This window comes from Sinocyclocheilus anshuiensis, unplaced genomic scaffold (assembly GCF_001515605.1).
Source record: "Sinocyclocheilus anshuiensis isolate Anshui unplaced genomic scaffold, SAMN03320099.WGS_v1.1 scaffold80, whole genome shotgun sequence".
Taxonomy (NCBI): Eukaryota; Metazoa; Chordata; class Actinopteri; order Cypriniformes; family Cyprinidae; genus Sinocyclocheilus; species Sinocyclocheilus anshuiensis.
Window position 1 is genome coordinate 1,103,797 of NW_015554102.1, and position 24,224 is coordinate 1,128,020.

At 38.2% G+C, this 24,224-nt stretch overlaps 3 protein-coding genes and 1 long non-coding RNA gene across 4 annotated transcripts; 3 read left to right on the forward strand and 1 right to left on the reverse strand.

The window, feature by feature from the left end:
* Positions 1-207: 207 nt before the first annotated feature.
* LOC107669602 (uncharacterized) lies at positions 208-2,437 on the forward strand. The gene is made up of 3 exons (XR_001632017.1): positions 208-281; positions 2,150-2,227; positions 2,369-2,437. It is a non-coding gene; the product is annotated as an uncharacterized LOC107669602 (long non-coding RNA).
* Positions 2,438-3,460: 1,023 nt separating this feature from the next.
* Positions 3,461-7,153, forward strand: LOC107669591 (ras-related protein Rap-1A-like; the record flags this gene model as incomplete). The annotated part of the gene is made up of 4 exons (XM_016461895.1): positions 3,461-3,475; positions 3,567-3,707; positions 6,574-6,717; positions 6,809-7,153. Coding segments are annotated over 4 exons (390 nt in total), but the record flags the coding sequence as incomplete, so codon positions are not given.
* A 1,162-nt stretch (positions 7,154-8,315) lies between these two features.
* On the reverse strand, positions 8,316-10,389 carry LOC107669640 (protein FAM212B-like). The gene is made up of 2 exons (XM_016461962.1): positions 10,316-10,389; positions 8,316-9,385 (listed from the first exon to the last, which is right to left on the reverse strand). The coding sequence occupies exon 2, from the start codon at positions 9,344-9,346 to the stop codon at positions 8,486-8,488; it is 861 nt and encodes a 286-aa protein (XP_016317448.1). The 5' UTR covers positions 9,347-9,385; positions 10,316-10,389; the 3' UTR covers positions 8,316-8,485.
* Positions 10,390-12,397: 2,008 nt separating this feature from the next.
* On the forward strand, positions 12,398-21,101 carry LOC107669638 (probable ATP-dependent RNA helicase DDX20). The gene is made up of 12 exons (XM_016461958.1): positions 12,398-12,424; positions 13,884-14,200; positions 14,413-14,507; positions 14,707-14,875; positions 15,861-15,984; positions 16,072-16,214; positions 16,295-16,433; positions 16,604-16,662; positions 17,600-17,682; positions 17,779-17,884; positions 18,243-18,344; positions 19,950-21,101. Exons 1-12 carry the CDS (start codon positions 12,414-12,416, stop codon positions 21,044-21,046), a joined length of 2,445 nt encoding a protein of 814 aa, XP_016317444.1. The 5' UTR covers positions 12,398-12,413; the 3' UTR covers positions 21,047-21,101.
* Positions 21,102-24,224: the final 3,123 nt, after the last annotated feature.

The following is a 24,224-nucleotide window of genomic DNA, read 5'->3' on the forward strand; positions in this document are numbered from 1 at the left end:
ACAATAAGCTTTCTTTTTTATTTCCTTGGCAGAACAAAGTCAAATGTATGTATGTATATATCACTTGTTTAAAATGAATAAATAAGAAATAAAAAAAATATATATCGATTGCACGCACCAAAGAATTTGTGGAAGATTACATATTTTAGAATTATACATCATAAATCTCTTTAACCCGCTAGTGACTGTAATGTGTCAGGCCAGCCTTCCGCGCGCTGCAGTGACGTTTGCATCCGCGAGAGTGACTGGAGTCTGAGCGCGCGGCGGAGCGGCGGGACACGGTGAGTGAACTGTTAACGAATCCCCGAACCACCGCGACCCGGCACGGTCATTCACAGTTACATTCACAAGCTCGCGCACTATACAGCGAGCGCCGGGTTTGGGAGGAAGGTCGCTCAACAAAACTTGGCGTAATGAACATGCTAAGGTGCTACCGCGAGCTAATGAGGCGCAGGCCGGCTGACTGAGCAGAATTACCCCCGCACAGCAGCGCTGCTGCCCTTCGGAGTTCACAGGAAACACCGGTGCGTTTACAGGCCGCGGTCTCCTGCGAGCAGACGAAAACAAACACCTGTCCGCATGTTAAAAGTGAAATATTTGATCTGTGCGCGTTAAATGGGATTACTATGTGCTGGTTAACAAGTTAAATTCTGTGTGTTTGTATTTAACCTGCGTTTTGATTTACATATGAACTCCCAGTGTCCACATTGGCATACAATCTCACTCGACAAGTGACCAAAATGACATTACAGCTGGTAGTATAGAGGAATGCTTCGTGCAGATTGGATCCCACAGCTGTAGAGGAGATGTAACGTTAGTCTTGTGTCATGTTATAATTACAGTCCTGGTGACACCGTAATGTTATTGAACCGTCTATGGGAGACAGTGGTCATCTGTACACCTGTTGCAATGGTTTTATCTGTATTTGTGATATTTAGTTTAACCTGATGACATTTAAAGGTGTAATCAGAAAAAAACTAATAGATTGATATTCACTGGTTTGGAGAATGGCACAGTCTTGTCTTAGATTTCCTTTGGAATCGTTCTTAATTTACCCATGGCTTTTCCTTATTTTTATTTTTATTTTTGAAGTTTATAAGTTAATCTCAATCACTGAAAATATTGCTGTACATACTATTAACTGATTTGCTTATTTACTGAACAAAATGGGATCTTAGGATGGTCGGATAGGATGACAAGGCAGTCATTCTTCTCCTCCAGCGACCTGCCACTCATATGAGATTGCAGCAATTAGGAAACGACAACAATTCAATCAATTCCAGATGGACAAAATCAAGTTCTGCCTTACATTTTCCTCATTCAAGAAGCTGTTTTTTTTTATCTGATATGCATCACATTCACAATAGAAGAGGAAAGACGTTCACAATCACAATTTTCATTTCATGCTAATTTTAACTTTCCTCAGTGTTCAGAAAGTTTTAATTGAGCCACTTTTTTCTAGATTTAGTTTCTTCAGGCTGAATGAACTGGTGCATTAGCATAGCTTCAGTTGGATCTGCATGCAGTAGATAAGCTGTTTGCTTGGTCATTTGAATGCATTTGCATCCTTGATCAGAGTGGAATTTAAAGTGCACTCTGAATGACCTCAAATAGCCCTGTAAAACATACAGCTGTAGTGATGGTGCTTTAAAGGAAACTAGTTTAAATAAACAATTCATCAGTTTTTTTTTTAACCATGCAAACTTTATAACTAAAGCATGCTAACTCGGCATGAAACTAAAGTTGTGGAAGTCTTTTCTTTAGTATTGTGAGGGTGGGGCTTGACATTTTCTATCTGGAAATCGTTGGTCATGTGATTGATGGGTTGATGGAAGGGGCGGGAGGATCATTGCCCCATCACGCTGACATACATGTAATCAGAGAAAATAATTTAGATTTTAAAGTAACTTCAGAGCAACACTAAAAAAAAAAGTGTAGATTTAAAATAATGTAGGCGACAAGGCGCTGTATACCTAGTAAGCCATGAAAATCTTTGAAAAAGTGGTATAAATATTGTTAACATTTATGGTTCTGGAAACCTCAGTGTGCTGCTAACCATGTCCTCAGAAAACCAAAAACCTGTTTTAAGCTTCAAACCTTGCACTGATGAATGATAAGTGTGCGTGTGTGCTGTGATTGAATCTTACAGGCCTCAACAGAGAGACCCACCATGCGTGAATATAAGCTTGTGGTCCTGGGCTCTGGAGGCGTGGGGAAGTCTGCACTGGTAACTTCAGTATTTTTAAAGTCTACACATTACTGTATTATAAATGGGCATTGTATACAGTATTTGTAGTGTTTTTCTCTCTAGTCTGTAGTATTTATTCAGGTCTTTATTTGTATTGAATGTGATTCTGGTCTTTTACAGACAGTTCAGTTTGTACAGGGAATATTTGTTGAAAAATATGATCCCACAATAGAAGACTCATATAGAAAGGTAAGTAAACCATTTTGGTATAGCTGAATTAATACAACATATAGGGAAATGTGTTAATGCAGTACTGACACCCTCTCTCTGTTTTTTTTTTTTTTTATTTTGTTAGTGCACATTGCTAGTCTTAAAAGGCACCTATTATGCCCCTTTTTACAAGATATAATATTAGACTTGGGTGTCCCCAGAATGTTTGTGAAGTTTCAGCCCAAAATACCCAACAGATCATTTATAAGAGCTGGAATATGTCATTTTTGGGGTCTGTCTAAAAAAAGAGTGTTTGGAGTGTATCGCTTTAAATGCAAATGAGCTGCATATTCCCGCCCTCTCTCCAGAAGAGGGCATCGCGTATATGTCTCTCTGCATTGCATATCTACAGCAATAAACAGCCGGTAGAAGCAACATAACTGAGAGCAAGAGAACCGGTGTTAAGCCGTACATATGGGAAGCCAGATGCACTGAAAGTGGGACGAAACAGCCCAAAACAGAGCTCGCGCCGCGCTGACCTCATCGGCGCAGATCAATGGACCAAGCCGCGCTACTGAACGAATCTCGTGCTACGAACGGCGCAAACTAATCTCACAAGCGCGGCACTGATCAGATAAAAAATACTTAATGGACGCACACAAATGTGGTTAAACGGCTAAGCACTATAACAACATGACATTCACAAAGGAATCTGGAGTGGTACACGTATTTAGATAGATTTTGAGGCTCATTAACTTGAAAAATGAAAGTAATCCACAGCGTCCTCAGCAGCTCAGAAGTTGGGAGAAAATGAAGACTTATGTTCAGTCTTACATCAAAACACAGAGCATCGGGATTGCTTGCGAGACATTGTTGACGTTACAGCTGCTGGAGCGCAGTGAAAATGTAGGACAGAGTACAAACACTGAGGGCGGAAACTATAGCAGTGCAGGGCTGTCAATCAAACCCCGTGGCCCGGCCCTATGCAGTGTGACGTCACACTGCATGAGAATCAAAACGGCAGGCCTAGTGAGACTGACTTAGTTTAAAGGGGATTAAAAAATCACTGCAGGCACAGTGAGTTTAATCTGATGCATGAACTCAACTGGCCAATTAGTTCATTAGTCTTCAATGTGAACTCATTAGATTATTGATTGTTTGCCTACAGGAGCAGTTCACAGCGATGCGGGACCTGTACATGAAGAACGGGCAGGGTTTCGCTCTGGTTTACTCCATCACAGCACAGTCCACCTTTAATGACCTGCAGGACCTACGGGAGCAGATTCTGAGAGTGAAGGACACAGAGGATGTGAGTCGCTTTGAATAATAATACATTAACTATATTATTATTAGTGGTGTTTGCTTTGGCAAATCACAAATCATTATTTTTTAAATAATATTTTTTTTTATTTTGTGGAAAAAAAAAAAACCCATCATGAACTGACATCAGCTATAGCAAGTTCTAACCAGCAAAGGGAAAACAAATAAAGCACAAAACTTATTTGATTTTACTGAGGCAAGAGCTTTGAGACAAATTTGCAGAAGCTGTATTCACACTGTACACCACACTGATTCACCAGAGTACCCACTTTCTTTATTTACAGACCTTATTTACAGCTCATCAGGCATTGCAGTTTCAGTTCTCTAAGCATTAAGCATATATATATATATATATAAAAAAAATACCATGTAAAAGTGGATTTTGCATAATAGGTGCCCTTTAAAGTCAACAATTAATCAGTGCAAGTTAATCCTCTGAAAATTTTTTTTGTCTTGGTAATCTTTAATCAAAATCTGATAATTTACTTCCACTCTGGAATGTAATGCCTTCTCTGATGACGTCAGTTTGACTGCTTGGGCCATGGCTTGGGCAGAATTTGCTTAACCACGCCCCTCCAACCGTTTAGTTTGCTGCGAGTGAGAGATGAGAGAAGGAGCGCAAAAATAAAACTCCGCGTTCTACTCAATATTCCGTTTCGGTTGGAAATACGTCACCATACTGAAATCCAGTTGGCAGTAACTTCTGGTTTACGCAGACTTTAATTGTATTTAATTTTATTGGTCTCTTGCGCTCACCAAGACTGCATTTATTTGATATATTTTAAGATGTAATTTGTGACCCTGGACCACAAAACCAGTCATAAGTAGCATGGGTATATTTGTAGCAATAGCCAACAATACATTGTATGGGTCAAAATTATCGAGTTTTCTTTTTATGCCAAAAATCATTAGGCTATTAAGTAAAGATCATGTTACATGGAGATATTTTGTAAATGACCTACCGTAAATATATCAAAGCTTAATTTTTGATTAGTAATCTGCATTACTAAGAACTTAATTTGGGCAACTTTAAAGGCGATTTTCTCAACATTTTGATTTTTTTGCACCCTCAGATTCCAGATGTTCAAATAGTTGCATCTCGGCCAAATATGGTCATATCCTAACAGACCACATATTACAGTTTTTCTGAATTGCTAAAACACTAAACTCCATTCTCTGAACCAAATTCTCACTAGTGTAAACCAATTTGTCGAATAAAGCACTCTTTCTGCTAAACCTTAAACACGTTCAGGCAGTTAGACTCTATTTGCAAATCTCATGCACTCTTTTTTGCAAAACTCTAAACACATTCTCATTCACTTAAACACTTATCACACTGTGATGCATTTGTGCTGCAAAATGCTAAACACAAGTGGCAAAAGTTAAACACAACTAAAGCACAGTTGTTATTGTTTACACACAACGATTTCAAAATTGTTCACACTTGTTTCTAATGATGTGATCAAACCAACTGTACAAAATATGAGCCAGCTCAGAGAGAGAGTGTTATCAAGGCTGGATCTGTCAGACCAGAGGGCTTTTGCTCTTTGTCTAGAAAAAAGACAACATTACTTGTGATGTGGACAAAGTCCTCAGGCCGGACTCAAGCACAAAGACATGATGCTGAGACAGAATGAATCTCTCATTGACCCTGATTTTACAGTTGCACAACTTACAGTATTTGAGTGAACTGTAACATGCTATTCATTTAGAGTTTTATTTGACCTTTTTGGCCTTTGCAGTTGAACTGCAGTATTTTTCCAGTATCCAAGTGCTGAATATATACAAACATTCCCTACTACAGTATTCAATATTCAGCACAATACTATTCTTGCAGTACATACAGTAGGCTTATACAATATATTCACCTTACTCAGTTGCAATTACTATACTTTTTTACAGAATTGCAAAATTGTTTACTCAATGCAATACACTTTTTTTCTGTAATGATCTGGATGCTGTGTTCTCCATTTTTCTCTGTAGTGTCTAATGAATGCTCTGTAGTGTTTTCTTTATTGACTCGTGTGTGTGATCTGAGAGCAAGTGATCTGAAATGCAAGTGTTTGATTTTTGAGTGTAAGTGAAATGGTTTTGCAGTGATTGTTTGATTTTGATGGAAGAGTCAGGTTTCGTGAATTTAGTTTGAGTATTTGGATTTGTGTTTAAGGTTTTGAGAAAATGAGTGATGGTTTCAAGAAATGTTTTAGCAATTCAGAAAAACTGTAATGGAAAGCTTATTTATCATCTTTTTAGATGATGTACAATTTCAAAAGATTTCCCCTTATGACTGGTTTTGTGGTCCCGGGTCACAGCTAGTCCAGTCATAGCAAAACAGAATTTTCAGCGGCCATTACTTTAGTCTTCAGTGTCACATGATCCTTCAGAAATCAGTCTAATATGTTGGTAATCAAGAAACATTTCTTGTTATTATCAGTGTTGAAACAGTTGCTCTGCTTAATTTTTATTGTGAAAATTGTGATACTTTTTTTTTTCAAGATCCTTTGAATAGAGAGGATCCTTTCCAAAGAACAGCTTTTATTTGAAATGGAAATCTTTTGTAGCATTTTAAACAACTTTACTGCCAATTTACTGCATCCTTGCTGAATAAAATCATTAATTTCTTTTTTTTTAAATTGCATTGACCACAAACATTTGAACAGTAATGTGTATATGAATCCATGTTACATGAGCACGGGATATGGTTTGTGCCTCTAAATAAGATGCTGATCTTTTAAAAATCAATCTAGCTAAAATCAAAGCCATGTTTCTTTGAACTCTCAGTGAGTGTGGTTTCTAATCTAAGCCAGATGCAAACAGTACATGCACTCATCAGATGTCTCTCTCTGTTTGTATAGGTGCCAATGATCTTGGTTGGGAATAAGTGTGATTTAGAGGATGAGAGGGTGGTTGGGAAGGAGCAGGGTCAGAATTTTGCTCGTCAGTGGAGTAATTGTGCCTTTCTAGAATCTTCTGCCAAATCAAAGATCAACGTCAATGAGGTGAGTCACAGTTAAAAAAAACACATGCACCAGGTCACACAAAGACAGTCCTCTAATGAAAGTCCTTGGTGTTTTTGTCTGTGTGTATCAGATCTTTTATGACCTGGTAAGACAGATAAACAGAAAGACGCCGGTGGAGAAGAAGAGAGCGAAAAAGAAGTCAAACTGCATCCTGCTGTAACACAACTGCATCACTGCAGCAGCTCTGAGCCAGGTAGTCGATCAGAAGTTCATTAGGAATCAGTACATGCGCTATTAAGAACTCCTTTCATCCATGATCAATAATAGAGATTTCACCCTGTGTGTGTTTTTTTTTTTTGCATCAGCGATATCTACTAGGGATCCTCAAAATACCGGTTATTGAATGATAAATGCTTGATTAAATGGTTAAAAGCCTTTTTCTAATTGTTTTAATGTTACAGAGACCACCACGTGTATGTTAAAAGATCAATGAAAATTAGATTTTTAAATAAATGTATTTCATATTGATGTGGTGTTTTGTGTATTTCTAGATTACCATTCCTCACCAACATAGACCATTATACAGATACAGTGTTTCAGTGTGGCTCACTTTATGTACTGTAGTTACAAATATAGCACAAAGCCATATAAATAATTTCACTTATCTTACATTTTTCTACAAAGCTCTTTGCAGATATGGAATGCAACAAACATAGGGGATTTATACTTGCTGCACACCAGATTACATGCTGCATTAATTGCAAAAAAAAGTGTCTTGATTCATAAACATTCATGATTAGGCGTGACAAAAGCAGATTTTCTTGATGCATAACACTTGAGTGGAATATCCCTTTTTAAAATTTACTCGTATAGGCTTGCAGGAACTTTAAATAGATTTTTTTTTTTACTTTAAAACAGTATCCCACATCACATCATGTATTAAATAGCTCTGAGAACAGGTATACAGACTATCGCAGGACCCACAGGCATGTATTTATTACAAATAACATGAAGGTGCTGATAAAAAAGGCAGGTATTTACATTTGCTCAGTTTTCATTTTTTGCATGAGTTTAGCATCATTGCATAGTTTTTCTGTCCAGTACAAAGCAGGTTTATGCTTGCAAAGCTAAGACAAGAGTAAGACATTTGTGAAAAAGCACCAGTCAGGACTTTTTAATAGAATGATTGACAGTTAGGCCTAAACCTAAACAGATGGATACAAACATCAGCAGAAACAGCATTAGGCTCTCAAGGGACCTCACAGAAGCAGTAGGGCAACACAGTGTGACTGTATTCATGTTTTTCCTGTTTGCTTCACTCTGCCATGCTTACATCTCAAAAAACAAAACAAAACAACAACAAAAAACATACAAATGCATTCCAGCAATGTTTACCTAACAAATCTTTGGAATCAATAGCTTCTGGAGTGCTACTCCTCTCACTTGAGGAAGAAGGACAATATTACCTCAACATCGCAATCTGTAGTGGTGTTTACCGCTTAACTTTTACGGTTTGCTTCACATTCAGTTGTGAATCTTGTGATACCTGATGAAGTGATAGAAATTAATGTTTTTCATAGTTCTGAATTCAGATTTAGTTATTTGTGTTTGTAGTTCACAATATAATTATTTTGTTTAGACTACTTCCATATTACTGTATGTTTTTGACTTGAATATGAGATGTTGCAATAACGAATGGCCGACCAGGTGCACTTAAGGGTAGCATCATGTTACAACAATTTTGATCATAAAGTCCACTAATTATGTCTAACAATATGTGTAACAGTGTCTTCTATGTAGAACTATATCAGACCCACACAGCTGAGCTGTAATCAAACACAGATGGACGTTTCTCTACGATCTCCACCCATCCTATCAAACCCTCTGAGCCCTGATAAGCCACGCCCTCTTGTTGGCTGGGTGTGGTTTTCTTCTTCATTCCTCTTGTTCTCACCCAGAATGGCTTGCTGACATCTGATTTTGGCTTTCTGCATGTGATCTTTGGTTGTTTACAGACATCCATTCCTTCGCTTTCTTGGTGGTGCCGTGGCCAAACGCGGCGTAGGACCCGTTTGAAGATGCTAGCTGTTAGTGAGAGTTTCCTGGAGAGATCTTGAGAGTGACTGCTAGATGATGACTCTTTCACCTGCTCCTCACCTGCTGTCTGGCCTCCAACATCAGGCAGGTCCAGCCAGTTTCCGACCAAATCAGCAAAAACATTGTCGCCCAATACCAATGGCTGTCTGTTTCTACTATGGTTCATCAATGAGGCTGTCCAATCAGTGGAGTCATCAATATCGTATGAGGAGAAATTGTTGTCGGTTGTGTCTTCCTGAGAGGAAAAAGAGGAAGAAGTGCTTAGACTTCCTCCGTAAACCCTCCTGGGTTCGTGTACCCTGGGAATACGGCGGTTCTCTGCTGGAGAACTAGTGAGGAACAAAGGCGGTTCCATGGTAAGCTCAGTCTGGAAACATTCTTGTGAAAGAATTTCTTCTGGATTCTGTGTTCGGTTCCGGTGGGTTATTCTTGAACTGTAGTTTATCTGATCGAGCATTGTGCGAGTGTATGAAGAGGCCTGGCTCGTTTTACTGGAGAACTCCAGCTCCTCCAGTGCAGTCTGGACCTGCAAGAGTTTGAGCTCCTGGAGAGCGCCGATCACAGAATTCATCTGAGCTTGGAGACCCTCATCCGACTGCCACAAAGAATCCTATAATGGGAAAGGCAAGAGAGCAATTACTATGACATAATGACGCTATTATCAGTGATATCTGTTGTGACTGATGAGTAACGCTTATCTCACACTCACTTCACAGTAATTATCAAAAATCAATATTACACCAAACAGTCTCCATTTTCTGCCCAGTGTGTCATCACAGATACCTGGCTCAGCATCTGCTTCAAGAGAATGCAGATGTTTTTGTCCTTGTCACATCCTCCAATGAATTGCTTACTTGGAGGATTAAGACATGATTTTCTTTAAAGCTGCTTTGAAACTACTGTTAAAAAAACTGTGGTCAGTGAGATTTATTTTTTAAAGAAACCAATACTTTTATTAAGCAAGGATGCATTACATTGATCAAAAGTGACAATCTAGACTTTCATGTAACTATAAACATTTCAAATAAATGCTGTCCTTTTGATCTTTCTATTTACCAAAGAATCCTCACGGTTTACACATTGAGCAGCACAACTGTTTTCAACATTAAAAATGATAATAAAAAATGTTTACTGAGCATCAAACCAGCATATTATAATTATTTCCGAGGGATCATGTTTTATTGCATGTTTATTAATGTTATTGTTTGACAATTATGAATATATAAAGTTGTATGCATACCTACAAATTGTAAAATAGGTTGTTACAACATAGTTTTTTTTAAATGTTAACATTCCCTAGACAGAAAAGCATAATGCATGTCTTTATACATAGTTATGAGCCAAAATCTTTATATCAACTTTTGATATCCCATACTGTATGGAGTATTTGCTTAGTTATATTTATTATTCATTGTATTAAATAATAAGTTGTATTTATTAGTATTTATTATAATTGAATACATTCAAGCAAATTCCATCTCTATACACTACAAAAATGCCCTTTTTCTTCTATTACTGAATAAAACCACTGTCATCTTACCTTCTTTCACCCTGCAGTCGCTCTGTTTCCCTATCTTTCCTTCTCTTGTCTCACTCCCTGTTTTCTGTTTCTTCTCTCCCTTACAAGTGTGATCGATCACCAGCCAGTCTGAGCACAGCAGCACACCACTGATGCTTTTCTACAGTAGTGTTGTGTCTCAAGGCATGATGGGAGATGTAGGAGCTCATGGGCATGTGGGTGAAATGACTAGACTGTGAGTCATGGGCGAACAGCTGAGGCATGTATTTTATTGGGTTGGTCATAAATGCAGGTGTAGGGTAACGTAGAGCTTAACTTGTACTTGAAACATTCCATTCACTCTGAACTGGATATTCAAATAGGATGTTATATTGGCTGCTTATGTAGGCAGTAGAGCCATAATGTCATCATAAAAGTCACTTTTACAATGAGAACTCAGTTTAAAGAGGCAAATTATAGCAACTAATCTTGTATGTCTATAACTTGCCCTGTTTGCTAGTTGTGGCATGTTTCGTGTTCACTATTTCATCAGATTCAGCCGTAGGTCCTATTTCTCATTTTGGGATGTCACTGACTTCTCCTGTGTCAGTTTCCGGTGGGATGTGCCCAGACGGACAGCAGTATTAATCAGACATCACTGATCCCACCACCAAGTGATTGATGTTGTGAGTAACATCCTTGTGGCCCTGTTTCCTCATTTGGCAAGCACCTATTTTCTCTCGCTCGTTCATTTTCAGTCTCAACCATACAAATAAAGGTTATTTAAATATAAATTAATGAATAAATAAGAAAGAAATTTTTCTGTCATAAGGGTTTATTGCAGGTTTCTTCTACAGCAATGCTGGATGTGTTCACTGATCTATACAGTCAAACCAAAATTTATTCAGACACCTTCAACATTTCTCATATTATCACAGTTTATTATATAATTTAGAAAATGGTAATAAAATATGACAAGAACTCTGAGTTAAACTGTGTCAGAACAAATTCATCTTGATAATGTCAGATAACTTTGATAGAAAGGAATGTAATGAATTAGGTTGAATAGCTGTCAGCTGTTCATTTTAAGTACACACTTAGATAATACCAATTTAGGTCATCCAGTTACCAAGCAATGCTTAATTTTGTTCAGTATGTGGTGTAAAACGGTCGCATTAGCAATAATAAAAAAAAACACTTAAGCAAAACATGGTCAGGTCAAAGTGTCTGAATAATTTTTGGTCCCAAATTTTGTTCAATTTTACTGGTAGTCCACTGTATGAATAATTTTTGGGTATAACAAGTCACAGTTTACTTTATTTTGCTATCCTCACTTACATAAATTAACTATAGCGTCCTGCACCCACTAGTATAAAAATATTTAAAAAATTATTTCTGGTGTCTGAATAATTTTTGGTTTGACTGTATAATGTATATTACATATATAGTGTTCTCTATTATAGATCAGTTAAAGTGTTTTAATCTGATGATCACAAGGTGCACTTAAAGGGATAGTTCACCCAAAAATGAAAATTTAAGGCTAAATTTAAAATTTACGGCTCGTGACGATACATTGATGTGTAAAGACACGAAACGATAGGTCTGTGCAAGAAACTGAACAGCATTTATATCGGGTTTTTTTACCTCTGATTCACCGCAATGTCCGAACTGTCGGATCGCAGACTTATAAGTGCATTACCGCCACCTATCTCTCAAATGGACCATTGACACTCCTAATTGAGATTGTAGATAGAGTGTCAATGGTCCATTTGAGAGATAGGTGACGGTAATGCACTTATAAGTCTGCAATCAGCCGTAAAGCAAGAAGAAGAAGAAGACTCGTCACGCGCCAGCTGTTGAGAACGCACTCAGGACAGTTCGGACATTGCGGTGAATTAGAGGTAAAAAACAATATAAATACTGTTCAGTTTCTTGCACAGACTGGTCGTTTCATGTCTTTACAGATCAATTTATCGTCACGAGCTGCAGGGTTTAATTTGGTTTTGTTTGTGTATGTTTTTATTTACTCTCAAAGCCGTGATTCCCATTCACTTCCATTATATGACTGACAGACTCAACGGTTCGAGTTAAAAATCTTCGTTTGTGTTCTACTGAAGAAACTAAGTCACCTACATCTTGGATGCCCTGGAGGTAAGCAGATAAACATCAACTTTTCATTTTTGGGTGAAATATCCCTTTAAATTTTAAATCGTTACAGAAGGGCGAGTACCGGCCAATCAGCGTCCTCCTTTTCAAAAAACCGCTGCCAATCAGGTTGCACCTTTTCTCCAGCGGCTGGACAACAGCTGGATCAGTGTTGCCAAGTCCGCGGTTTTCCCGCGGAATTGGGCTACTTTAACACTGTTGCCACCATAGACTGTATGGTTGCCACAGGTTGTTTTTCATGTCCGCGAGTTGAAGCGACTCCAATAACATGATATTTATCCCCTGGAATGCGAATTTTAGCAAGGAAACCCCGCCAAAAAATTTATATTTCCCCCCCTGGAACACTGGGGACCCCCTCGAAACGTGATCGGGCTAATTTTGGGCTAATTTTGAGCAGCGATTGGCGGGTTTTCTTGTGAAAACCTGGCAACCCTGAGCTGGATAAACATCAACACACATGGCATGAGAAAGGCGCAAACATTTGTTAATGAAAACATTATAATGCAGAGTCATACTAATTATTACCTGTACATATCTGAGAAGATTCTTGCGATAAATAAACACACCTGTCTTGTAAAAGTAGATGAAGAGAAAAAAAAAGCAGGAAATCTCACCAGTTCATGTTTTAGACGCCGAAGGTTGCTGTCCATGTCACCGAGATCCGTTTGGTCTCCCCCCATAACTGCTGAATTACAACATTAAAATATTGTATTAACTAAAAGCAGGTTAATTCATTAAAACTTATGCTATCCGCTGAGTTCTTTGGTTTCTTCCGCCTTGGTGTGTAATGGTCAGTCGTGAGGTATGACCAGCGATGTTTGCTAATATAATATTCCTCTCGCCTCTGACACACTCCTGATTACATTCAGATGACATTACAGCCCAGCACAGGCGAGGAGTACAGTCAAGCCACTGAAGTGTATGTGGTGTCATGTAGCTTAATTCACGTTGATTTGAAGGAAAAGTTCCTGAATAGGATTTACTAACGGCTGATCGTCAACAAAACGGGTCATGCTTTCACACCCGTGGTCAGTTCATGATGAATGGAGGCTTCATGCATAACAATAGAGCTACAATTGTACAGCTTTAACTCAGATTTTAAGATTCACTCTGATTGGATATTAGAAGGGGGAAGTGCCTTAGTCCATTTACAATCTTTAAAAATATATAACAGAACTGAAATAATATAGAATTGAATTCCGGGGGCTTGATGTCCTCAAAAAGCAGCAAATGTTAAATCGTCTTAACTTGATGGGACAATAAACTTTCAGACGACATGTAATTACAGTTTGTGGCAGGGAATGTATTAGATGTGGTATTCAAAGTTTGCTTCAATTTCAACCCTACTGAAGTCAAACGTAATTTTTTATGCCTACATGTTTGCAGTTTCTATTTAAATTGCATCGCTTGTTTGTCAACCAGGTGTGTTTGTCGCCCTCTGCAGGATATTGCTGATATTTCAAGCGGCGTTTCCGTTTCTGTGCGCAAGAGGGCGACGTGATTCACTGCGCAACTCGATTTTGAAATTTATTCAGCGTCGAAGAACTGAACTTAGTCGCAATAGAAATATGGCGGCACCCGTGAAAGCAGCGCATGAGCTGCAATCCAGAACCCGGACAGAAGATGTTCTGATTAACGGGGGTGTCGAGTTCAGCTCGTTACTCCTCTCAAAACCTATGCTTGAGGGGTTATCTGCCTCTGGCTTTCACAGACCGTCCCCCATCCAGCTGAAGGCAATCCCGCTGGGAAGATGTGGACTCGGTACGAGACCCGAAAATACTCGAAAACAGCACCAAAACAAGCCTAAACCAACAGTCTTGACATGATTCACATAGCAAAACAAACTGCTCTTAAATGACAGGACTGTACTGTGACATTCAAAAATATAGTGCCTCAATGAAAACGTTGTGCCTGTATTTCATGCGCCGTTTATTGGGAAATAATGTTGTTTATTGACGTTTTCTTCTGTCCAGATCTTATTGTTCAAGCCAAGTCTGGCACAGGAAAAACCTGTGTGTTCACCACCATCGCTTTGGACTCTCTTATATTGGAAAATACAACCACACAGGTATTACTTTTTCCAATATGCAACGGAATCTAATGTAACGTTTTACTAAATAGTGTCCTATTCTATAATAATTGTAAAACGGAATAACGGAACTATGAACGTTTGAAAGACTCATCTATCTTTTGATGTTAAATATAAGCAGCTAAAACACGAGTGTGTGCCTGTTTGACTATAATGTGCCCTTCTCTTGTCCCATCAGGTGCTGGTTTTGGCCCCCACTCGGGAGATTGCAGTGCAGATTCATGCTGTTGTTATGGCTATAGGCAGTGCTATGGAGGGCTTGGAGTGTCATGTGTTCATTGGCGGCCGACCTATCAGTCAAGACAAACTGCACCTGAAGAAATGCCACATTGCCATTGGTTCACCAGGTATGAGCTAGTTGAAATTCTTTTTAGATCGATATGTTAGATTACATTTATAACTATAACTTAGTTTAGATTTGCTAACATTGCATGTTTAGATGTCTTTCTTCATGTGTAGGATTGATAATCTTCTGGCCTTATTACTACATATTTAAAGTTGATGTGTGTGTGTTTTTTTGTCATTAACATCACCAACTGGAAGTGATAAAATCATAACTTTTTTCACTGAACACTCCTCCACTCTGCCATTGATCAGTCTGTTAGATAGTCCCACCCCAAACTGAACAATTGGTTGCTGATTTGCTCTGGTCTGACTGCTCAAATAAACAGCAATGTTTGACAGTCAGTGTTCAGACTTTTTGGTAAAATCATCTAATCAATAGCTATCAGTAGCCTTTATGGAATCTGAAAGTTGACATGAAGTTAAAATTCAACCCTGTCTATTTTCCAAATGCATGGTATTGATTATGAACAATTAATTCATGTCTGCTTTCTTTTGGACCTTTTTAATCAAAATGTCTTGATTCTGTCTTCCAGTAAAAATGACAGACTTCTGTGTAGTCACATAAGTTGGACTTTCCAATCATTTAGTCTGCTTAAACTGATGATCAACTGCAAGCGTACATTCAGATCTGCCACCATCCAGTCAACATTGATGGATTGAACCAAGTCCTGCCCTGATTTATTTATTTTTTTGCCTTTTTAATATTCCGGTTCATTTGGACATACATCAGTATATGGAAGAAAATATCTGTTGCTACTTCCATTTCATCATGACTGAGTGTTTTACCAAAAAATGCTTAACATTTTTGTAATAAGCTGTTAAAATATGTCCCTTATCAAATAATTTGGCAAAGTGTGAGATTTGGCTCATCTAATTAGGAAATTGGCTGGAATAGTATTTATAACAGTAACTAGAGGTTTCTCTAATAGAGAGTTTGTGGTTTTTATTTTGTTAGGCAGTGTTGATGAAGTTTTGTTGTATTTCTAGGTCGTATTAAGCAGCTAATTGAGATGGGAGTCCTGACTACATCCTCCATTCGCTTGTTTGTTTTGGATGAGGCTGATAAGCTGCTGGAGGATGACAGCAGCAGCAGCTTTCAGGAGCAGATCAAGTAAGAGCTGAATAGGTGATTTTGATTCAGAGTTCGGTATTATAATTCAGCAGGTTTGAGTTTACTTTCTCTCTCTGTCTGTCTTAGCTGGATCTTCTCCTCTTTACCAGTGAACAAACAAATGTTGGCCCTCTCTGCCACCTACCCAGAATCTTTAGCACATAATCTGTCAAGATACATGAGAGAGCCGACGTTTGTGCGACTGAACCCGACAGACCCCGGACTTCTTGGTCAGTCTGCAGTCCTGTCTGATTTGTTGATGTATTTCTTCTTTCAAATCTGAATTGAAATGATATATTTTCTCCTCCAGGGCTGAAGCAATACTATAAAATTGTGCCGTCTCATTCATTACCTCATAAAGTCTTTGAGGAGAAGGTTCAGAGTCTCCTTGAACTCTTCAGCAAAATCCCATTTAACCAAGCGCTGGTATTCTCAAACCTCCATACAAGGCAAGAGCTGACACACCTTTCAATTATTCTGAAAACATGCTGGTGTGTGCAATAAGAGTAACAGATACTATTACAGCACCGCTCATTATTATTCAAAGACTTTTATTAAGAAAAGAATTGTGATCTTTATTGAAAGTAATGAAAGACTGAGTTGATCTGTTGTTCTGCAGAGCTCAGCACCTGGCTGATATCCTCTCTTCTAAAGGTTTGCCTGCGGTCTGCATCTCAGGTGAGCTTCACCTTGGATCTCTTTTAAAACTTAGTGAATGGCCTTGCTGTATATTGAACAGACGTTTACTTTATGGCAGCTTTCTAATGGTAAGTAAATGATTTGTAATGATGAGCATATTAAAAACACTGCTTTGTCACTCAGAAACATTTACAAATCCTTTGTTCCCAATTAGTGCTTTGTTGCATCATACTTTTGAAACTTTGTAAAATGTCAGCGGTTTGATTCTGTGGGTTTGATCTCAAGTGAATGAAGGAGTATTAAATGTATGGTTGTAACTGATCTCGATATAGTTTAAGTACACGAAAGGTCATTAATTTTTTAATTCAATTTTTTTTTTTTTTCATTTTTAAAATATCTTCTTCAAAAATAAGATTACAAAAGATTTGAAGGTTTTTCTTAAAATTCTGTCCATAAAAAGAAAAAGAAAAGTACTACAACAAAGTAATAATAGATTACATAAGGGCCATTCACACAGAACATGTAGACTGAAAAAAAAAAAACCCCTGCAAGGTCTCGAGATGTTTTTAAAAAGTTTAACTTTTAACTTAAGTGCCATTAAAATTTTAGAGGAAAAAAAAATTCTGAATTTAATGAAGATAAGATTGTTTATAAATTTATAATAACATTTCACAACTCCTTGCATTGCAGTCTAGAATGGCCTTCTCCATGAAGGATATATGCAATGCCGCTTGACTTCAAATAAAAGAAGGCATCTCATCATGGAAGATATATTCCATGATTAGGTTGCCTACCTTTTGATACTGAGTGTGTGCATATAATGCCTTACGATGCAGCCCCTGTTAGCAGCTCACTAGGTTTTGAATAAGAATGATATCATTTAGAATGTGGGCATTTAAATGAAGGCCCAAAATGTATGAAAGCCATTATTAATGGTTATTATGTTTAAACCCCTTGATGTGTGTTCTGCATGTAGGTGGTTTAAGTCAGGATCAGAGGTTAGAGGCGATGTGGAAGCTGAAACAGTATCAGTGTCGAGTTTTAATATCCACTGATCTGGTGAGACTCTGAACCTATTATAACACCTACACTGGAAAATACCCAACGTTTAATACCCAAACAACATTTAATTTGTTATAAATCTCTCTTCTACAGACCTCACGTGGTATTGATGCTGAGAAGGTGAACTTGGTGATTAATCTGGATGTTCCTCAGGACTGGGAGACCTACATGCACCGTATTGGTCGTGCCGGACGATTTGGTGTGTCCAATTATAAAACAATTAAGCACCAATATATGTGAAGCCTCTACTCTGTGGGTTTGAATTAATGTGTGTCTTGGGCATTTACATGAGAGTGCTTAATCAGAGATCATCTGCTCTGAGACAGGTCAGAGTCTGAAAGGGCAACTACAGCAAGCAGTTTCATAATTAGCTGCTAAACACAAACTCATCAAGAGCTTTTTAATGACCGCAGCACTCCAAAATCAGAATTCATAATTGGAACTTGAGCGTGTTGTTGTGGACGAATTTAATCTTCATTCTCATTAGAATTCTAGAAATGGATACGATCAGCAGTTTTTCCTCTGACCGTGGCCTCTGTCTGTCTGTTGTGTTTCAGGCACTCTGGGGGTTGCTGTGACCTACTGTTGCCGTGGAGAGGAGGAGAACAAAATGATGGCCATCGCTCAGAAATGTTCTCTGAATCTCATTCATTTACCAGGTACTTCTAAAAGTAGAAGAATATTCCCGGTTCTGTGCCAGCTAAACTCGACAGCATTTATGGCATAATGGTGAAAAAAATAAAAGCAAAAATGTAGGAAACAGTGATGCACTCACAATGGAAGTGAGTAGGGCTAGTCTGTAAAGTCACTAAAATATAATACAAATATAAATTAAAGGAGTCATCAGATGCCCATTTTTCACAAGTTGATATGATTCTTTAGGGTCTTAATGAAAAGTCTATAACATATTTTGGTTAAAATTATTTCTCTATGGTAGTGTAAAACAACACCCTTTTTACCTTCACAGCGACCTGTTTCGGTGCATGTCCCTTTAAATGCTAATGAGCTCTGCTCACCCCGCCCCTCTCTAGACAAGCAATTCTCTAGACTGTTAACTTTAGCCGCATTCGTCACAGAACTTGCTAACTAGCATATTATTAGGAAAGGCGGTTTGTAAAGATTCATAAAAAAAAAAAAGTATACTCACTTTTTCTGTAGGTGAAGCTGGATCACGAATGATTCGCACGAACATAGACACATTTATGTAGATCGGGGGCACATTCCCTTAAAAAAAATTAAAGTAATCCACTGCATCTTCAGCGGCTCAGATGTCGGGAGTAAATGACGACTGCTGTGTTCATTATTACATCCAACAACAAAACACCTCAATCGCTTAGGAGACATTCTTGTCTACACCTGCTCCAACGTCGAAACAAAGGCACTCAGGGCGGGTCTGTGCTAAAATGTCAATGTCAGTCAACAATCATGGGAGGGGCGTTGGCCTGTGTGACGTCACACAGCCAAGAATCTGAATGGCTTGATCTGAGAATGGGGTTATTATTTATGGGGATTTAAAAAAAAAAAGGCACTGGGTGGATTTTTATCATGATAGGGTGGTTGTGTACACATACTGCCAACACATTTCAGTTCAAACAACATGTAAAAGTGAATTTTGCATCCGATGACCTCTTTAAAAAATGAAATGTATATAAATGTATACAAATTTATATAAAAAAAGTGTAAATAAAATAAAATTCATATATAAATATACACTAAAATACTAACTAAAACATAGTCACACTCACAACAAGACATATGTGTTGGTTAAACTTGATTTTGGTGTAAAAAAAAATTACTTACAGATTACTTTTGCATCCCCCAAGAATCTTTTTGATTTAAATAATATGAGGTGGGGGGCTATGTTTCAGTGCTTTTGCAAGTGAACACATAACTTTTGAGAGAATGCAAAGTTTCTCAGATGAACTCAATACTTTGGCGAGAAAATACAAAATATATTTTTTTGCATCATGTCCCAAAGTATACTTTGGCTGCCTGTGTTCTGCGACGGTCTGCACGCTGTCCTTGTGATTTAATTTTCGTCATCAGGAATGTCCCCGGATGTCCAGAAAAGAAGTATATCCTATCCTGGCCTTGAGTGGGCTTTTCCTCTGATGTTAACTTTGTTGCCATGGCAACACAATACTGTGAACCCTAAAATGGCTGTAAAAATGAATAAAGTTCTGGTTGAACTTTCATTGAACCTGGAATGTTCCTTTAACTTGGCATGAAGGATGTTAAGCATGTTTCTTTACCTTGTGTTACAGATCCAATCCCTCCAGGGATCATGGATGAGGCTTGTGACTGGGATGTGATAATTGAACCACCTTCAAAACCCACTCCGAAAATTCCTGACATTCCCAAACCAGAGACGAAGAAACAAGCTAAATCTGAAAAGCTGACATCGAAACCCTCCAGAGAGCCTCACATCTCGACGGTCATCCCAGAAAGGACAACAGGTGATAAATCCTACAGTGGAGCTGAAACCAAGGTTAAAAAGCACTCACCCAAACCTGGGAGGCAAAAACCAATACAGTCTGCTACAAACCTCCAGCATGACTCGACTCTTACTCAGAATGAACAGAATGACACCCTTCCCAGAATTCCTCCACTATCGTCTTTTAAGTTGCATGCACGAAAAGCTATGACTTTCAATGAGGCTGTGGCAGATTATGAGAATTTCATAACAGAAGGTCCGGGAAGATCTGTCGAAATCATTCGCCAATATGACGGATTCAACAGGAGTCGAGATGTAGTTAATGGACTGCATAATGGCCATGCTGATGATGATGGGGATGATAATGATAAGGCTTATAAATCATATGCTCCAGAAGAATCGCACTCCCATCAAGATCTTCCTCCACCACAAGAGTTTTCAGAGTTGTCCTCTGAGCAGAAGACTCTTTCTGTGTTATCTGATGATTCTTCTTCAGAGTGTGAGATGGAGGAGGAAAGTGAACCAAGCTCTTCTGTCCCCACTCGGTCTTCACATCACACACCTGCTCTTCCAGACAAAAGAGTATCAGAATTGAAAGAATCCTCTTTACCTTCAGCCAGAGGATCACAACAGACTAGCAGAAGCAAGCAAAGGCCTAGTAAACCTCAATGCCAGAATCCTGCTAACCACCACAGCCTTTCCCAGAAACACCAGCCGGCTTCCAGCAGGAAGGCTGCCTCGGCAGGACAGAAGGGGAGAAAAAGAGAGACTGATGAACTGGAAGAGGAAGTGGCCGGGGAGGATTATTGGAGTTCATACAGAGCCTGGGTTGAATATTACAATTCATATTATAACCGCTCACCCTACAACTGGAAGACTGCATTTTATATGAATTCTGTCTACATAAAAGAAATGATGAAGCACTAAAAAGGTTGCCAAGCATATGACTTTTGAGTTTGGTAATGTTCTCATTTGCATTGTGTATGTTGTTCTCTAATAAAAAAAAATTATTCTTAAAATGTTATGTGCAATCATTGGAGATATTTTGTCACAGCATACTGCAGTTTTATTAAAATATCTGAAACTATCATTATGAGAACATAATGAACATTTTACATAAACATCTCATATGGAAACAAAACCTTCAGTGTTTTTCGCAATCAGAGAATCCACGCCCACTAATCTGAGCATCCTGCTGGATAATAGCACTGATGAGCAGAAATAAATCAGTGCTCTCCTAATCAACCGAAGACCTCCAGAACAAGCGAAATACTAAGTGATAACAAGAATAAAAGCTAGGTGACCTTTCAAGAGTAGTTCACGAAAAGACAAGGACCTTTGAGCTGTTTAGCCATGATTAGTACTTGGCTCTCTGGAATACTTGATACTGATTGGTCAATTACGGAAGCCCATCATTTCTGTAATAATAATTATATACAATATGTTATATATATTAATAAAAATGTTATGTATAATAAACAAATGTTTAAATAAATGTTTGAAAGAATAATGACCAAGGTACCCTTACGAAAAAGAAGTTTATTCAAGTGTGCTATTAGTATACTTCTTTTAAACTAAAAATAGGAAAGTATACTTTTAGTCTACTTTTTATGTACTTCTCAGAAATGGGCTTTATGTACTTCTCAGAAATATACTTAAAATGACATTTAAGTATACTTGACATACTTAGAAAAAGTCTAAATATATTTTAGCTATACTTGTGCTCCTAGAATCCATGTTTTCATTGTTATACTGTAGGGGGCGCTAGTACACATCTTCTGTACAGAATTTCCAAAAAACACAAGTGAAGAGGAAACCGAAACCACAGATGCTTCCACATGTATTCTAACACGATCATCTGACATAAAACAGTATCAAAACTATGTAACATTATGGAATAAAATGTCGACCAATGAAGAGGTAATAATGACTGTCAAGCTTTGGGGTGTTGATCGACTTTATCTACGTTTTGATTATCATTCTGAATCCAATTCATAGTCTTTTTTCAGCTTTTTGTTCAAAATCTTGTTTATTTCATTATTTTTTTATTTATAAAACTTACCCACATTCAAGTGTTTAAAAAAAGAATGCATGAAGCTAGAATAAAATGTTTTTGTTTACAAGCAGATACCCTGTTCTTTTGAAGTTTTGTATGTTCAGATATTCATGTAACAAAATATATACAAATTAATACCTAAATAGGGACATAGTAGTATATTTAAAGTATGATGTAAAGTTCACTTAAAGAAAACTTACGAGTATACTTGCAGTATAAAACTACTAAACTAGTAGTTTACTGAGACTATACTTCAAAGTGTACTAACAATGCTACTACAAGTATTTTAGTAAACTATCAGTATACCTATAAGTTCACTTTTAGTATAGTTGCAGTACAAACTAAACATTTTGATGTAAACTAGTTGTGTACTCAAAGTTTACTACTGTTATACTTAAAGTATACTTAAAAGTATACTTTTATATACTAGAAAGTGGGCCAATTTAGTCCCAAGGAGTATTGAAATAGTACACTTACAAGTATACTACTAGTACACTGATATTTGTATACTTACTACATAAAGTATACTTAAAAATATACTTGAACTTTACTTAAGTTTAAGTAACTTAACTTAACTTTACTTAAGACCCTTTTTGGTAAGGGTAGTCCTCTTAGGCCTATTTTTCCCCAAATATATTTGTGTTCGCGTTCTGTCTCCGTTCGGTCTCTCTTGTAAACTTATAAAATAATTTAACCATTAAATATTTATGTCAACTCAAATTAGTCTTTTATGTTCATTTATTTATTTGGTAAGCAGATGAGTAATTTGTCAGTCGGTCTAGTTCAGCGTTTTTTGGAAAAGGGTTTTCTTCTCACATAATTTCAACTCAAATGAAGAGGTTTTTTTTTTGTAAGTGTTTATGTATTTTTTTTAGTAAGTAGCCGTGTAATAAAAACACGTGAACCGGCCATTTTCGCAAAGACAAACTCCTTGTGAGTAATACAAGACCCTTATACCTCATAACAGCCTCACATGCTCTTGTGCAAATTGTTGCTTTATATGAAATTATTGCTGATGAGATGGGGGAATAAGTGGAGTGGGGTGGGGTGGGGTGGGGTGGGGGTCAGAAGAGTCTTAAACCACTTCAACCCCCAAACTGCAACTGTAACGAACATGCAGGGCAGTCAGACATGTAATTGTTGAGTCATACGCAGGTTTATGCGGTGGGAAATATAACACCTGTGACCCCAACATACTGGAATTAACCATCCAGCACGCGCTTTCTGATCTTTAATTAATTTCTCCTCAGTTTGACGTTTTTAATCGGAACCTCAGGAAACGTGCTGGTTTTCTGCGCTGTTCTCAGAAGCAGAAGTTTGCAGACATCCAACAACGCGTTGCTGCTGAATTTATCCGCTGTGGCTCTTTTCAGATGTTGTTTAGATTCACCGGTGTTTTTATTGACTTTAATCGTGGGAGATTCGGTTGGACATTTGCCGTGTTGCATTCAGCAGTTCACGTTCTCTCTGTGCAGCTGTGTGCAGTTTCTGACACTCGTGCTCATAAGTGTGGAGAGATTCTTGGCCATCGCCTTTCCCTTCAAGAAGAGGACCGAGAAAATGGGGATATGGATATTGTTCATCTGGGTGTGTGGGATTTTCATCGCAGTTCTGTCTCTGGTTATGTGTGATAATTCCTGTTACGTGATGTGCCAGCATTTACAGAAATCGCTAGGGTCACGCACGGACCCCTTTGGTGTGTACGTGCTGTTTCCCATCTGGGGCTTGTTTCTGATACTGATAATCATTCACTATTTCCGCATCTTTTTTGTTGTGAGACAGCATACCAACAAAATCACTGACACAGGTGTTCAGTTTAGACCTTACTTTGGAAAGCATCTTCCTCGTTGGGACCGCGAGGCGTCTTCAGCAGCCGCGCTCCAACAGAAAACCCACAGCGCCTCTGTCACAGATCTGTTGAGAAGCGCAGAGAATGCGGTGTGTTTTCTGACCCCAGCGGCCCGCGAGCTGGGCAAGAAGAGGCTCGAGGGCCGCGTGGCGAAGAGATTTGGCTACATCATAATCACAGCCACTGTGTTCTGGGCTCCG

Excerpts from the sequence above, each read along its gene's own strand:
- LOC107669640 (XM_016461962.1), bottom strand. The coding sequence starts at position 9,346 with ATGAATTCTGTGATCGGCGCTCTCCAGGAGCTCAAACTCTTGCAGGTC.
- LOC107669638 (XM_016461958.1), top strand. Across the intron at positions 14,508-14,706 it reads TGGAAAATACAACCACACAG|GTGCTGGTTTTGGCCCCCAC; the intron begins GTATTACTTTTT and ends TTGTCCCATCAG. Across the intron at positions 16,663-17,599 it reads GCCTGCGGTCTGCATCTCAG|GTGGTTTAAGTCAGGATCAG; the intron begins GTGAGCTTCACC and ends TTCTGCATGTAG.